The 16,470-nt window shown below is 48.7% G+C and overlaps 1 protein-coding gene across 1 annotated transcript in view; it reads right to left on the minus strand.

Moving 5' to 3' along the window:
* The window catches only part of UPF1 (UPF1 regulator of nonsense transcripts homolog (yeast)), a 42,990-nt gene that overhangs the window by 10,396 nt on the left and 16,124 nt on the right, over positions 1 to 16,470 (minus strand). Inside the window, exons 4-16 of the mRNA XM_006778400.2 lie at positions 14,813 to 14,902; positions 12,550 to 12,717; positions 12,006 to 12,186; positions 7,683 to 7,844; positions 6,987 to 7,071; positions 6,714 to 6,812; positions 6,104 to 6,212; positions 5,847 to 6,006; positions 5,624 to 5,742; positions 4,414 to 4,578; positions 4,203 to 4,317; positions 3,327 to 3,470; positions 2,700 to 2,913 (exon numbers count right to left, since the gene is read on the minus strand). Coding sequence (XP_006778463.1) covers positions 2,700 to 2,913; positions 3,327 to 3,470; positions 4,203 to 4,317; positions 4,414 to 4,578; positions 5,624 to 5,742; positions 5,847 to 6,006; positions 6,104 to 6,212; positions 6,714 to 6,812; positions 6,987 to 7,071; positions 7,683 to 7,844; positions 12,006 to 12,186; positions 12,550 to 12,717; positions 14,813 to 14,902 — 1,811 coding nt within the window. The remainder of the gene's footprint in view (positions 1 to 2,699; positions 2,914 to 3,326; positions 3,471 to 4,202; positions 4,318 to 4,413; positions 4,579 to 5,623; positions 5,743 to 5,846; positions 6,007 to 6,103; positions 6,213 to 6,713; positions 6,813 to 6,986; positions 7,072 to 7,682; positions 7,845 to 12,005; positions 12,187 to 12,549; positions 12,718 to 14,812; positions 14,903 to 16,470) is intronic.

Raw genomic sequence — 16,470 nt, forward strand, 5'->3', positions numbered from 1 at the left:
TTTATTCTTGGCACCCTCTACTCCACTGCAAATTATTCATTTCATTTCTGACCTGTCCTTTTTTATGTTGTTGATGTTCTCATAAAGATCCTTCAAGCTCTAAGTTTCTAGAAATTCTCAGTTAAGTTTTTTGAGCATCTTATAGCCATTATTTTGAACTCTATATCAGGTAGTTTTCTTGCTTCCATTTCATTTAGTTCTTTTTCTGAAGAATCTCCTTCTGTTCTTTCATTTGAGACAATTCTGTCTCTGTATTTTGGCTGCTTCCCAGTGTTTGTTTCTATATATTAGGTAGATCTGCTATGTCTCCCAGATTTGGTAGAGTAGCCTTGAGTAGCAGGTGTCCTGTAGGGCCCAGTGACTCAGCCTCTCCACTCACCTGAGCTGGACACTCAGTTGTGCCCCTGTGTGAGCTGTGTGCACTGTCCTACTGTAGCTATGCCTTGATTGATGTCGGCATCCCTGGGAGGGACTGACCCCCAGGCCAATTGATTGTGAGGATCGGCTGCGACTAGAGCTGAAGAGCTGCTATACAGGAGCCAGCCCATGGAGCAGGACTTGCTTTAGTGGGGCTTTGGTACTCACCGAGTCCACCCCTTTGAGTATGGTAGGGTTGTAAACTGGCATGGTCTGAAGCTGACCACCAGGTACACAGGCTCTGGGGCCTCCCGGGAGGTACAAAGTCTGCCTATGCCATGCTCGGGGCCAAAGCAATCTGCATATGGCTGCTACTTGTGTTGGACTTGAAGGTGTCCAGGAGAGGCCAACCTCTGAATCAAGGAAAGCTGCTGCTAGTGCTCAGCCTGGGGCCACTTACTGAGAGATATGGGGCACACTCAAGCCAGCTGCTACTTGCTTGAGAAATTTTAAGAAGTCCAAAGCCTGAGGCAAGAGAAGCCAGTTGTATGAAAAAGCCACTGGAAATAGCTTAGAGGAGACTGCAAGTAGGGAGGTGTGGGGTTTCAGGGAATCACCAGAGTGGGGTGAAAAGTGTGAGCCAGGTTGATGGAGACTTAACGATGGTGCCCTGCCTGCTGGCTCGGGGCATGGGGGTGAGGGTGGGCCTCGGCAAAGAAACAAGCCTCTGCCAGCACTTCTGTCCGGGGGGGAAAACTGCCCCTCCAGATCTTGTTTTAATTCTAGGCGGCTTAGTTTCTCCTTCAATGTCCCAGGTTCCTTTCAAGCTGCTGCTCCAGTGCTGGAGCTGAAGGAGTGACTCCTGAGGAAGAGCCCTTTAAGAGAAACTGCCTGGGGCCAGCAGTCTCCATGCCACTCAGCCACAATTCTTGCTGATTTTACAACTAGGAATTGTGGGGACTTCTCTTCCTGGTACTGGAACCCTTGGCTGGGGGCCTGGAGTGGGGTTGGGCCCCTCACTCCTCAGGGAAACCTCCACAGCCAAGATATCCATCCTGATTTTATTTAATTCTAAAAATTTTATTGATTTCAGAGAGGAAGGAAGAGGGAGATAGAAATGATGAGAGAGAATCAAAGATTGGCTGTCTCTTGCACGCCCCCTTCCCCGCCACTGGGGATCAAGCCTGCAACCCAGGCATGTGCCCTTGACCGGAATCAAACCTGTGACCCTTCAGTCCGCAGGCCGACACTCTATCCACTGAGCCAAATCAGCTAGGACTGGTGACATATTTTATAGCTTTCCCCACAACTGTAGGACTCTCCCAATTCTCCACCAAAGCTGGACAGACGGTGCCGGGCCGGGTAGGCCTCTGACGAAAACCTCTCTTCTCTGCCCTGTGCACAGGACAGCCTTTGACCCAACTGACTTTGCAACACCCTTGCTAGCTGTTAGGATGAGAGGTACCTACTGACTCCCCTCAGACACTGCCACCACCTCAATCTCATCAGAAAAACCACTCAGCACTGGGAACACTTAGCTCATGCTAGGGGGCATGAGGGTTCTAAAATACTAATTTTGTTGAATCCTCAGATTTTATCACTGGTGGTAAGTACTGTTAGTGTTTTCCTTTTTTTAAATGTATTTCTTTTATTGATTTCAAGAGGAAGGGAGAGGGAGAGAGACATAGAAACATCAATAATGAGAGAGAACCACTGATTGTCTGCCTCCTGCACGGCCCCTACTGGAGACTGAGCCCACAACCTGGGCATGTGCCCTGACTGGGAATCGAACCCTGACCTCCTGGTTCATAGTTCAATGCTCAACCATTGAGCCACGCCAGCCGGGCTGTTAGTCTTTTTCTTAAAACGTAAGTCATAAACTTGCTTTGTTTTCAGGAAAATGAATACCCCCCAGCTGAGTGACCAGTGAGTACTTCATTCATCAAGTACCCTGCATACCAACCAGTGTCCCAAGGATATGCACTTAGGGTGTTAGTTGCCATAAGCGTGTGGCAGTGATGACATACAGCAGTCTGGTGGAACCATCCAGACTCCTGCTCAAATCCCTGCTGGTTCCCAGTGCTGCTTTTGAACCGTTAGTGCAACTGTCAGCACAGCAAAGGGCATATGCCAACTTCACTCGGAAAGGAGTCTTGCCTTCCCATCTTGTGGACCCCAGGACATGGGCTCTGAGAACTGGCCATCCACACTGCAGAGTGGACATGCTGTACTGCTGACCATGGTACCTCTTGGAGGCACCCCTCACACACAAATGGTTGCTAATAAAGCCTCTCAGGAAGGAAGCGATCGCATGTTCCCACTGACCCCCTGCCGAGTATTACCTGCAGTGACACCGTTTTGCAGAGAGCCCTCATAGAAGATGTTGGATGGGAAGGCACTGAGTGCAGGGTGCATCCGATACTGGACTTGCAGGCGGATTGGACGAATGCCAAGCACCACCAGTCGCTCGAACAGTGACTGGGACAGCCCGGCCTTGGCTGCCTTCTTGCACATCACCACGGGGCCCAGCTGGCAGTGGTCACCCACAAGGATCAGCTGTGATGAGAGGCCCACACAGGTGAGAGGTTCAAGCATGAAGCAGCTGGGACATCCATTCTCAGAAGACTAAGGGGCCCAGGGTCCACATAACCACCCAGTCATGCAAATTCCAGTGGTAAGACACTGACTGGGCATGGGAAACTGCCCACCACAGACATGAAACACACTCAGACATTCCTTCAGGACACACACAGAGATGCTCTCAAAGACTCCTTAAAGGGCTCACCATGCATCCCTAAGCTCTGCCAGGGTGTCACAGGATGTTTAAAAACAAAAAAAACAAAAGAACCCAGCCTCACAGGACATTAAAAAACACACACAGCCTCCGGCATTAAGAATGATACAGAAATGAACAGGAGAGAAGGCACACCAGTTTTCAAACAAGAACACCATGAAAGGGGTTGGCTCACCTGCTTGGCTCCAAGGACCACAGGGACCATACACTCCGGCTCCGTGGCCTGGGTGCTCTCGTCGATAAGAATGGAGCGGAACTGCATCTTGGCCAGCCTGGGGTCTCCTGCACCCACACATGTGCAGCAGATGACGTCCGCGTTCTGGGGAAGAGAGGGTGTGAGCATCAGGAGCAACTGCAACAGTACAGTTTTCCAGGCGCCAAAGGGCAGGTGGGCAGGACAGAACAGGGTACCACTCTGGTCCTTGCCCTCCTGACAACCACAAAAACAAGCTGTCTCTCCCTGACGGCACTCACATAAACTTTTGAGATCCTAAATCAGTGATGGCGAACCCATGACACACGTGTCAGAGGTGACACGCAAACTCATTTTTCTGGTTGATTTTTCTTTGTTAAATGGCATTTAAATATATAAAATAAATATCAAAAATGTAAGTCTTTGTTTTACTTTGGTTGCAAATATCAAAATATTTCTATATGTGACACGGCACCAGAGTTAAGTTAGGGTTTTTCAAAATGCTGACACACCAAGCTCAAAAGGTTCGCCATCACTGTCCTAAGTGGTGGGGCCTTACCAGAGAAAACCTCTCAGCACAGACGGTTCGGTGCTTGAGACAGCCTCTAGGGAGCAGTGCTGAGCCGGGGAACAGGTGCTGGGCTGGGATCCACTTTCAGTTGATTTGTCATGAAATAACAGACCCACCCCGAGGGTACAGACCAAGATCCCAAGTTCCCAGCAGCAGGGAGGCTGGCAGGCAGTAGAAACTACTAAAAAATCATGTCTGTGTGGTCTCAGGGTACCTATGCTTTCTTCCAAAAGTAGGCACAACCTAACTAAAGGTGCCATCGTATGCCCTAAGGCCCAGGCCCTCACCATGAGCAGCTCCCTTTCAGCTGTGCGCTTCAGGGCTCGGTACCGCTTCTCATCGGCAGATGACAGCTCCCCAGTCTCGTCCTTTAGCTGCTGCAGCTTCTGCAGCTCTGGCATGCTGGAAGCACAGGCACAGCAGTGGGCATGGAGGACTTGCACCAGGGCCACACAGAGGAGAACCCCCCACACCTGCAGCCAGGTACCTGACACTCACCTATCCATGTTCCTGATCTGGTTGTGCAGGGCCAGGAATGACACTGGGGAGTCAATGGCCTCGCGGCTCTTAGCGCAGAGCCGCACAACTTTCAGCCCAGTCTGGTGGATCTTCTCAGTCAGCTGATCCACAGCTATGTTACTTGGAGCACAGACGAGCACAGGCCTTAAACATAAAGCGAATGAATATCTCAGTGCTTGCCCAGAGGAGATTAATGAAATGCAAAACAACCTAAGACTGTTGTTTTGAATCACAAGCAGTGCAGACAAATCCAAGACTAAAAGCCAGGAGCCCCAGCTGGTTTGGCTCAGTGGATAGAGCATCAGTCTGCTGACTGAAGGGTCCCAGCTTCAATTCTGATCAAGGGCACATGCCCGGTTGCGGGCTTGATCCCCAGTAGGGGGCATGCAGGAGGCAGCCGATCAATGATTCTCTCTCATCATTGATGTTTCTATCTCTCTCCCCATCTCCATTCCTGAGATTATTAAAAAAAAAAAAGACTAAAGCCAGGATGGCACAATGCAGGAGCTAAAAGCCCAGCCAGGCCAGGACTCCCTGTCCCCAACCAGTTTTTACGCTACTCATGCAAAGTATCACTAACAACAGACCTGCCTCCTCACCCCTCCCCATCTCATGGTGAAGACTGTCCGAGCTGAGGCACACACAGCACAGCACCACCTGGGTGAACGGACCAGAGCTGCCCTTAAGAGCAGCAGGCTTGCCCTGGCCAACGTAGCTCAGTTGGCTGGGTGTTGTTCTGTGTACTAGAAGGTTGCTGGTTCGATTCCTGATCAGGACACATGCCCAGGTTCAAGGCTCAGTCCCCATTGGGGGACATGTAGGAGACAGCTGATCAATGATTCTCTCTCATCATTGATGTTTCTATCTCTTTCTTCCTTCCTCTCTCTAAATCAGCATATATATACATACACACACGTATATATGTCTTTCTTTTTAAATATATATTTTTCATGTTGTTGTTGTTTTTTAATTTCAGAGAGAGCCAAACAACTGGTGTAGCTTAGTGGCTGAACACCCACCCATGAACTGGCCATCTCTCTAAAAAATCTTTAAAAAAAAAGAAGAGCAACAGACTGCAGGCTGTCTTGTTAAAAGCAACCAGAGGCCTGATCTAATACAAACAATGTGAAACACAGTGAGCAGATAACCCTCCCAAGACATTCCTGCAGTCAGGTCTGCTGATCCCTACCCATTGCCCTGCCGTGCCAGGTGGTAGACAATGGTGGCGGAGGTCACTGTCTTCCCTGTTCCTGGTGGTCCCTGGATCAGGCTCAGCGGCCTTTGCAGCACAGTCTTCACAGCATAAACCTTCAGATACAAGTGGCCATTAGGGGGTACAGATGCCCTCGGCCCACCCCCGCCCCCAGCAGCTCTTCAGGTCAGGCCCCAGCCATCTCCAGGATGATAAGAACCTGAGAGTGGTTGAGGTCGGGCAGCCCCTGTGCAGTGAAGCGCTTGGGCAGCTGGCACTTGATGATGACGTCCTCCACCTCGTGGCCAAGCAGTTTATGGTAGATATAGCCTGATACAGAGGTTTCATCGACAGCAAAAGTTTTCAGTGCACTCTGCATCCTGTGGCAAAGTAACAGGTTGGCTACGTGCTCATGTAGGCTGGTGGTAAGCCCACCCCCAGGAATGGAGAATCATTTAGAGCTGGAGGCAGACGCACCTGTCAAATGAGGTGGATTTCCACACGAAATCCACCTGAAAGTTGTGTGTCACCTCCACAGGTGCACCCACACTGCTCCGCAGCTCAATGGCAATCTCATCGCCATAATCTGCAAAGCTGAGTTAAGGTTCATCTTTGTCATAAGCTGGGTTTACTTTTCTGAGGAGCTCTTATTTGGTTACTGAGGAGACACTTCTCTCCCATTGGGCCAAAAGTTAACAACACAGCCAGTGAGCCCCATGTTCTGACAGGTTCTGTCCAGTGCCCCGGTCCCCTGCAACTACCCCCACCCAAACTGCCCCGTGGACCTTTGGTGTCATCCAGGATGCCAGGATGGACTGGCCACATGTAGAATCCAGGTTCTGACTGTGAGCTTCAGAGATGAGGTGAACATCTCAAAGCATCTTGGCTCCAGGTAAAGCATTGCTTCTACTAGTTATAAATGTGTGCTCTCAGAGTCCAAATGAAGGGTTCAGTGGCTTGAAACAAACTTGACTCTAAGGGGTCTCTCCAGCCATGGCCATACTCTCCACCCAAGGCCCCAGGACTGGTCTCCACAGTGACCAACACACAGATCCCCCGTGCTAGCTCTTCTTCACACAAAGGATACTATCAGGGACCTTGATGACGTGGCCGATCCCTTTCCACAGGGGCGCCAGGTCCCCTTTGTACCGCAGGCATATCTCATCCCCTTGCATGAGCCGCATGTCTTCCAGGAAAAAGAGAGCAAAAAGCGTTTTCAACATGTGCCTAGGCTACCATGGGAGAGTTCAAATTAAGGGATACTTTACAAGGGCAAACTAGGAATTATGCTATTTATGGTCACAAATATTTTAAAACTTAAAATCACCTCTTAACCAAATTATGACTAAATCCTCATTACCAGAGTCAGTCTTGGGTAAAGTGAAGTAGGCGATTCTCTTCTTGTTAAGGCCCAGGTCCCACCTGACCGTGATGTTATCTTGAGTCTGAGCACATGAAAAATAAGAGCCCTGTTAGCCTGTGACACAGACATGGCCTGGACTCCTGTGTCTGGGTATCCATAGGCATGTGCCCTACGGCAACTCCATGAGCCATGATGCTGGGGTGCATCAAGCAGCATCCAACAGCCTGAAACACCAACAAGGGTACCCCTGGGAGAGAAGTCATTAGGACCTAAGAACCCGCAGAAGAAAACCAGGATCCCCCGTTCGACGTCTGCTCTCAAGGTCCTCAGAAGAAGAGAAGGAAGCCAGCAGCTGAGGACACGGCCCAGGAGCCCCGCGGCTCTTACTTCCTAGACACGCTCTTCGTGGGACTAGCGCAGAGTGCCCTCTGCAGACCGCAGCTCCTTGGATCTGACGCTCGTGGCAATGGGCAAAGACTGTGAACCCGACTGTGAGGGACTTTTGTTGGGTTTAAAATCAGGCTAGTGTCTAGCTCCTAGTGACAGAGCCTCTGCCCTCGATCCATGGCTCCGTCTCTCTAGGCACTGGGCCGAGGCCCATGATAATGTTGGCAGCCTGCAAGCAAAACCATCCTAACAGTCTCAGGAGAGATGTGTTACAACAACCACACCCTCCTGCACACACCACATCACCTGTGACTCTTTCAGTTTCTTGTCATAGTCAGCCTCCAGCTTGACCAGAGGCCCAAATATGTTCTGGTACTGGTAGGCATCCTCATACCGCAGGAGGACATGCTGCGGCTCCTCATCCACTCCGGGCTTCTCCAGGTCCTCCAAGGTGGCAGAAGGGTTCTCCTAGAAGACAAGACCCATACCGAGTTTGTCCCCAGTTTCACCCATGTATGAAATTAACTACATGGAAGCTCACCAGTCACCAGAGAGATGGGGAAACACCCATCACTTCTCAGGACAAGCCAATGCTGGGCTGATGCTGAGAAGGGTGCCAGCAGTCAGTGGTGTCAACCCTGTGGGAAAGCCCTCCTATCAGGAAGTTCACATGGCATAGGGAGTTGGATGCCTGCACAGGCCATGGTCACACCTCAGCTGCTGTTCCTAACAGTCCCTAACAAGGTTACACCAATAGGGGTAAGTCTTGGTGATGATGCTCGAGGAGCACAGCTGACATACCTACACCATCAAATGGCTGCGTCCTCCACAACCATCTGGCCCTGAACTGGGAGGGACAGCACTTCTCCCAGGCTGCCAGAAAGACCTCCAGCTCCTCTGGCTGTGTGAGCAGAGGAGGAGCCTTCCCTCCCCATTTCCTCCTGACCCTACATGGCACCAATAGGGCTACACATTCTTCCCTGGCAGGGACAGAACAGTATCTGGGCTGCTGAAATATAAATAGGAACAGTGAAAAAATTGTGGTAATTTGAAAATGGAAGTGAAAAGACACCTTGCTAGACGAGGTCTGAAAAACAATCTTTTAAAAATATGTTTAATTGATTTTAGAGAGAGAGGAAGCGAGAGGGAGAGGAAGGGGGGGTGGAGAGAGAGAGAGAGACATCAGTGAGAGAGAAACATCAATCAGCTGCCACCTGCACGTCCCCTACTGGGGATTGAGCCCAAAACCAGGCATGTGCCCTAACTAGGAATCGAATCAGTGACCTCTTGGTGCATGAGACGATGCTCAACCAACTGAGCCACACTGGCCAGGGCCTGAAAAATATTTTAACTTGCACTCAAAGTAAAGACAAATTTACATTTAAGATTTCTGGTTATACGGGTGCCTAATTAAAATTTCTATACTTGTTATTAAAACTTTATAGCAAAATCTAAACATAAAATCAGAGAAGGGCTTCCCTAGAGAAGTGGCTATGCAGGCAGAGCAGGTGCCCTGCCACAAAACCAAAGGAAGGCCTCTCTCTCCTTCAACTACTGGGTTGAGGGTCTCTGACCCCTTTCCCACTGCACACTCACCACAGTTTGGTACTTCCCTGGCTCAGATACATCTAAGTCCCAGCAAAGTTTTGAAACACACTCACAGGGGAGGGAACCAAGATGGCAACATAGGTAAACACCTATATTTGCTGCCTCCCACAACCACATCAAAATTACAACTAAAATACAGACATCATTCAGAACTGCCTGAAAGTTGGCTGAACAGAAGTTCTACAACTAGAGAAGTAAAGAAGAAAGCACAGAGACTGGTAGGAGGGGCGGAGGCCGGGAACAGGCTGTTCTAACACTCATGTGTGCCTTTTTTTTTAATTGGGAGGGAGAGCATCTCTGCGGAGGCCACCTGTGAGGAACAAGGGGTCCCAAACCCACACCAGATCCCCAGCCCAGAGTTCTAGAGCAGGGAAGAGAAGTCCCTGTAACTACGGGCTGTAAACATCAGCAGGGATTGTGGCTGAATGACAAGAGGCTGCTGGAGATCCAGGTGTTCCATTTAAAGGGCCAGAGCACGAACTTACTCCGATTCCCAGTACCAGGTGGCTTTGGGGGACCCAGACATATATGGGGAGGAACAGGATTGTCTGGCATCAGGGCAGAACTCAGAGGTGGCTTTCTCCCAGACAGGGGTATCACAAGGGTCATTGTTCCTGTGCTGGAGCCTCCTACATCGCAGAGCTGGCTGGCAGCCATATTTGAGTTTCCATCCACCTGGAGCATACTGTTTGCTCCACTCTGGGGATTCCTTGAAACCCAGCCCCATCCAATTTGCAGCCCCACCCAAGCTGTTTGCAGCAACTTTTCCATATGAATGGCCTGTCCTGGTTCAGACTTCAGACTTTGCTAAAATCTCCCAAACAAGCTGCAGCTGGTGGCAGTGTGCCCCAAACCTATGAACAAAAGGCCCAAGACCGGGCATTCGCATCAGTCTATGTTGCTTCACAGCTGGGCCGTCCCTGGGCACCTCCAAGCCCAGTCAAACAGCCCCCCTGCAGATCTCTCTGTAGCTCCTGCAGGTGGCCCCAGGCAGTGGCTGACTGCACCTCTCTGGAGGCCCTGGAGCCAGTGCACCCAGTGGACAGCTTTAGACCATTACAGATTATAACTCTACACATCCGCAAGAGGCAGACTCAGTGAGCAGCAAAGCCCCACTGAAGCAAGACCTGCACCATAGGGGTGTTTCCTGCACAGTAGCTTTCCCACTGTAGTCGCAGCTGGTCCTCACAGCCAATTGGCCTGGAGGTCAACTCCTCCTAGTGATACCAATAGCAATCAAGGCTCAATTACAAGACTGTGCACACAGCCCACACAGGGGCACACCTAGAGTGCCCAGCTCAGGTGACAGGGGAGGCTGAGCCACTGGGCCCTACAGGACATCTACTACATAAGGCTATTTTTATTCTACCAATTCCAGGAGACATAGCAGCTCTACCTAATACACAGAAACAAACACAGGGAAGCAGTCAAAATGTGGTGACAAAGAAATATGTCACAAATCAAAGAAATAGGAGCAAACTACTGGATACAGAGTTCAAAATCATGATTATAAGGTTACTCAGGATCTTCATGAGACTTTCAAGGATCTTAGTGTGAATGTCAAAGACATGAAAAAGGACCAGTCAGAAATTAAGCATACACTAACTGAAATAAAGAATACTTTACAGGGATTCAACAATTGAGTAGAAGATTCCAAGAATCAAATCAACAATTTGGAATATGAGGAAGTAAAAAACACCCAGTTTGGCTCAGTGGATAGAGCATAAGCCAGCAGACTGAAAGGTCCCTGTTTGATTCTGGTCAAGGGCACATGCTCAGGTTGCTGGCTCAATCCCCAGTAGGGGGCAAGCAGGAGGCAGCCTATCAATGATTCTCTCTCATCATTGATGTTTCTATCTCTCTCTCCCTCTCCCTTCCTCTCTGAAATCAATAAAAATATATTTAAAAACCAACAAACAAACACTCAAGCTGAAGAGCAAAAGAAAAAAAATATGAAGATAGTGTAAGGAGCCTTTGGGACAACTTCAAGCATACATTCACATTATGGGGGTGCCAGAAGGAGAGGAGAGAGAGCAAGATATTGAAAACCTATTTGAAAAATGACAAAAAACTTCCCTTACCTGGTGAAAGAAATAGACTTACAAGTCCAGGAAGTACAGAGTCCCAAACAAGAGGAACCCAAAGAGGCCCATACTAAGACATCATAATTAAAATGCCAAGGGTTAAAGACAAAGAGATAATCTTAAAAGCAGAAAGAGAAAAACAGTTAGTTATCTATAAGGGATTACCCATATGACTGTCAGCTTATTTCTCAACAGACTTTGCAGGCCAAAAGGGAGTGGCAAGAAATATTCAAAGTGATGAATAGTAAGGTTCTACAACCAAGATTACTCTACCCAGCAAAGCTCTCATTTAGAATTAAAGATCAGATAAAGAGCTTCACAAACAAGAAAAAAGCTAAAGGAGTTCATCACCACCAAACCAGTATTACATGAAATGTTGAAGGGTATTCTTCAAGAAGAGGAAGAGACAAAAAATATGAACAATAAAATGGCAACAAATACGTATCTATCAATAATTGAATTTAAAAATCAAAATAAACAAACAAGAAATCTATGAACAAAATAAACTGGTGAATAAAATAGAATCAGAGTTATGGAAGCATGGGGAAGGGGGAGCAGGAAGAGATTAACCAAAGATCTTACCTATGAACACAGACAGTAGGGTGGTGAAGGCCTAGGGAGGAATGGAACTAGGTGGAGGGGAGCAATGGGGGACACCTGTAATACTCTCAACAAAAAGATTTTAAAAACAAACAAACAAAGATGGAAACACACAAACAAAAAATAAAATGCACTCACAGTCCTATCTACTAAGGCCCAGGCTCCTCTGGACATGCCCACCCATAGCTGCCCAGGGCCAGTTCCTGTCAGGACTCCTCCTGGTAGAAGCTCCAGAATCCTTCCAGAATGTCCTGTTTACGAAGACAGCACCCCTTTCCCTGGCCCAAGTCTACAGGAAACTAGTGCTGAGGAAGACTGCATTCTCAATAGGCCTCACCTTCCAAAGCTCCTCCAACTTGTTGATCTGCTGGGCTGTAATCTGCCGGGCCCGAAGCTGCTCCTGCTCTGAAGGGATCTTAACCAGCCAGGAGAGGAAGCAGCGATCTTGGATCAGGGGCTGCCACTGCGAGCTGTCCCAGTTGATGTCCTTGAGGCTGCTCTGACTGGCACAGGGCTGCCTACAGAAGCCCCGAGGAGAGAAGAACCCAGATGAAGATGACCTTCACCCCAAGACTTACCTTTCACCCCAAGGTGGCAGTCCCTATCTTTCATTATGTGATCACATTACCTTTAAATTATTAGTAGTAAATTGCATCTCCCCACACACTTGAGCTCTGAACTCTTAAAACTCAAAACAGACTTTGGTTTTACAGAATCATTTTTACGATTTAACCAGAACACACCCGCAGAGTTACTTGACAGTCCTAGCTCTCCAACAAGCCCCCACCCCCGAACATCCGAAGATCTAGCCAGTCAACAGAAACCATTTTAAAGTTCCACTGAGTCAGAGCTGGCCCCCGGGGAAATCGGGGAGCCCTCACCTGCACAACAGCACCACCACTGAGTCAGCCTTGGCAGGGATGAAGCCAAGCAGGAAGACGTTGCGGCAGCCACAGTTGTAACACTCCAGGACTGTCTCACCAAGGGGCCCATCCTTGTGCAGAGTCACCTCTTTGCATTTTGCCCTCACAAGGTGATTTACAATGTGGCTTAAATCAGGAAATGATAAATAGTTAACACTCAAAAGTTTGGCTTTTCACCACTTCCAATTCTTGAATCCCTGTTAAAAGTTCCGGTACCATTCACGGTCCATTAGCAGGGTTGGTCACACCTCATCCATCTGGTGTCCCAGGAGATTAGCGGCCCCTGAACTGGCTCCCCATTGAGCACAAATCCGCCTTGAACCACTTTTAAGGAGAACTTTCCTAACACATTTCACAGTTTCTGCCTCTCACCTCCCACCCCCTCCAGTTCCTGCTTTCTTAAATCCAACTATTGGGCCTCACTGAATCTACAGCCGCTGCCCCTTTCCCAACTCCTCTTGCTCCTTGTAGCTTCTCTGATGCTTCTTTCAAAGTCACTTCTCTGGCACAGGGCTGCCTATAGAAGCCCCGAGGAAGTGACCTCTGTGCTGGCTGCCAGGAACAACCGACTCCTAATATGCTGCAGGCCAGGAAACTTGATAAGCAAGCGTATTAAAACAATAAAAAGTATCAAGTAGGGGGCTCAAGGCTACTCTCAGGAAGCACAAGGGCCAGCAATGAAACCCTCTGGAATCCTGCTGTCTCGGTGTGGCCAGTTCTCACTGTTCTCATTTCCAGGCTACAGCTCACCTAATTCATGGACTGTGCCAAGCCAGCCTCACTGGGGCTCACGGATGGTACAGGCCCTGCCTCAGGCTCTCTGTAGATTTGTGGAACATTACTCGGGCAGCCCTCTCTTCACATCAGTAAGCTCTTCCTGTCACAAGGTTAGGCTAGAACCCTCTGTGGCCCCACAAAGTCTATTATATCAGATAATCTAACCAACCATCACCATTCTCAGCACCCCCCTAATCCCCCACTCCTCTCTGGAGCCACCACCACTGGGCATGTTACCAGAACCAGTGGTTTCCTCTTATACCATCTGTATCCACTTCACCCCCGCTACAGTGGCAACAGGCACCCCGTCAGCTTTCACTCAAGCCTTGTAAAGAGCATGTGATGCTGGTTGACTGAGCCCGTTTTCTCATGGAGGCCCTTCCCTCACTTCCCTGATCTTAACAGCTGACCAGAAGCTAGGGCTGCCAACTAAGACAAGTTTTATTTAATTGCTTTCCCTGCAGGAGAGAAACTAATGCAAACATGGTAACACAAATTGTCCAGAACATCCTGAAAATAGGACTAGAATCTCTTGTGGTCACCCTGGAGATGCTTTTCCTTTTAAGTGTTTTAAAAACATTAGCCCTCTTTCTTGCCTTGCTCAGAACCCCACAATCTGCATACTAACTGTGAGATGACCCAAGATCCAATCACTCTGTGTCCTTAGGCAGCATGATGGTAAGGCCTGGCCCACGGCTCCTGAAGGCACAGGAAGGGTGGATGGGGCTCTGTGCACATAAACCTGCCTGTAGATTTTTGCCTCTACTTCTCCAAAACATGAACCTCAGAAGATGCTGTTTCCTTGCTGGAGACCTGGAGCCCTGGCCCACTGAGACCCTGCTCTGCTCCTTGTGGCCATGTAATGAACCCGAGGCAGGGGCCAAGGAGTCCAACACTTGAGCTAGATAGACCGACTCTCCCTACAACCTAAGCACCACCACCACACTGCTCTCACCCCAATACCAAACACAAGCAAGGGCTCAGTCACAAGTGCTGGTGATCAGGAGGGAGTCCAGAGCCACCGCTGGTCAGATGAACTTAATTTAATCTGATGATTCAGGATCTGGCCCGTGTTAGCCTCTAAACTACTCGATGAGTTCAGGCCTGAGGGAGCCTTCTCAGGAAGTGGCTCTCACGGATGCCCGTTCCTGTCTTGGGAACATCCTCCCCGGGCACCCCTTAATGAAAATATAAATAAAAACTAGGAATGAGAATTAAGCCAACCATACTGGCATAATAAAAAGAATGAGAGAATAAATCAAGGGTAAATACATTAAGGCATTCACACAGCACCATCTGTTTCAAGTTAAACCCGTCACAGAGAAGGAAAAAAACCCAGGTTTGTTAGCATGATTTTATATTGTGCTTCGCTTTAGCATTTCCATAATTTACACACAAATCTGAGCACAGTCTGATTAAAGACACATGGCAGTCTGATACCTACCTGCCAGAAGTATTTCCACGTCCGTTACAGAACCACTTCTTGCTGGTATTACAGTAAACCACGCAAGCAGGATCATGTATTCCACAGTAACTAAAAAGTAAAAATGAACAGTTAAAGCTGGAAGATCGCTCTCTGGTTTTAATTTGGCAGAATGTAAAATTTTTTCCTCTTACAACGTTTTAAAGTTTTTCATTAAAAACATACTCAAGCCCAACGTTCCTACTAACAAAATCCAATCAGTTAACTGTTGAGGTTTCCTGGTCCTGTGAATGCAGAAAGGAGCTGGGGTACTGTCGAGACACTGAGAGATAACGCAGACTGCAGCAAAGCCCCTTCCAAGTGGGGAGCAAGTGCTCTGCGGGGTGCCAAGTGAGCCCAACACCCCGAAGGCAACCTGGTCACTCCTATGGCCTTCAGTTTCAGGAATGTAACTTATGAAAGGGGTGTCCGTAGGTAGCTCTGGGCACTTGGAAAGTGAGCTGTGACCATGCTTTGTTCACACTCCAGCAGAGGGCACCATGCTCCCAGGAACGCTCAACTCGGACCCGGCAGCAGAGGCTCCTGGGTGACACAGAGCTCAGCTCCAAAAGAGCACATCAGGAGAGTCCACCACCACAATAACCCCCACCTTATTTTTCTAAAAGTCAACATACCCAAAACAAAACCACTGGCTCTCCACAGAGTCTATATGTGTATGAAGCCAAGACTCGGTCTCAAACCAGAATGTGCTTCAACCAAGAACCTTCCCACCAAAACCTCCACACATGGACAGCCGGGAGGACCAAGGAGTTATATAGACTGTAACCACTTGCAGCTTCATCAGGACTGGCAACTGTGTATATAGCAGGAACACTAATACCTCACTCATATATATGGAAAAACATTTGTAAATGAGCCCTGGCTGGTGTTTCTCAGTGGTTAGAGCATCGGCCCATGCACCAAAGGATCACAGGTTTGATTCCCAGTCAAGGGCATGTATCTGGGTTGTAGGTTCAATCCCAGACCCTGGTCAGGGTGGGAGGCAACTAAGTGATGTCTTCCTCTCACGTTGACGTTTCCCTCCCCCTCCCCACTCCTACTCTTTAAAAAAATCAATGGGAAAAAATATCCTCCAATGAGGACTAACAAACATCAAAAACAAACATTTGTAATGAGAGTGAACAAAGAGCTAAAATAAGGTAAACTGGGGGAAGTGGGGGCAGGATACAGCGCTCTGTCCCTTGGTGGGTAGACGCTGGGGGCAGTGTGCCCAAAGGGCAGGCAGGACTGAATAGAAGTCCAGGCTCAAAGCTGCCCCAACTGGCCGAGTGCCCTAAGCAAGATCATTTTACCTCTTTTGGTCTCAATTTCCTCTTGTGCATGTAACAAAAAAGCAAGAATAAGTCTAAATATTAGGGATGGGTCCTGCTCTCGATGAGAATTCCAAATTTGGTCAATATGCAGGTCTACACACTGACTATCCACTTCCAACTTTTCAGGAAGCAGACATTTAAAAAAATCTGACAGTAATCTCTCTGTAAGAGAAATCTTAGTGGCTCTATTTACCCTATAAACCCAAATGCTCACCCAATGAGAAGAGTTCTTCCTGATGAGTGAAGTGAGGCAGGTACCAGGAACACCCCCAGGACCTGAGGAAGGCCAAGAGGGGAACCTTTCCC

This window comes from Myotis davidii, unplaced genomic scaffold, assembly GCF_000327345.1.
Source record: "Myotis davidii unplaced genomic scaffold, ASM32734v1 scaffold448, whole genome shotgun sequence".
Lineage (NCBI taxonomy): Eukaryota > Metazoa > Chordata > Mammalia > Chiroptera > Vespertilionidae > Myotis > Myotis davidii.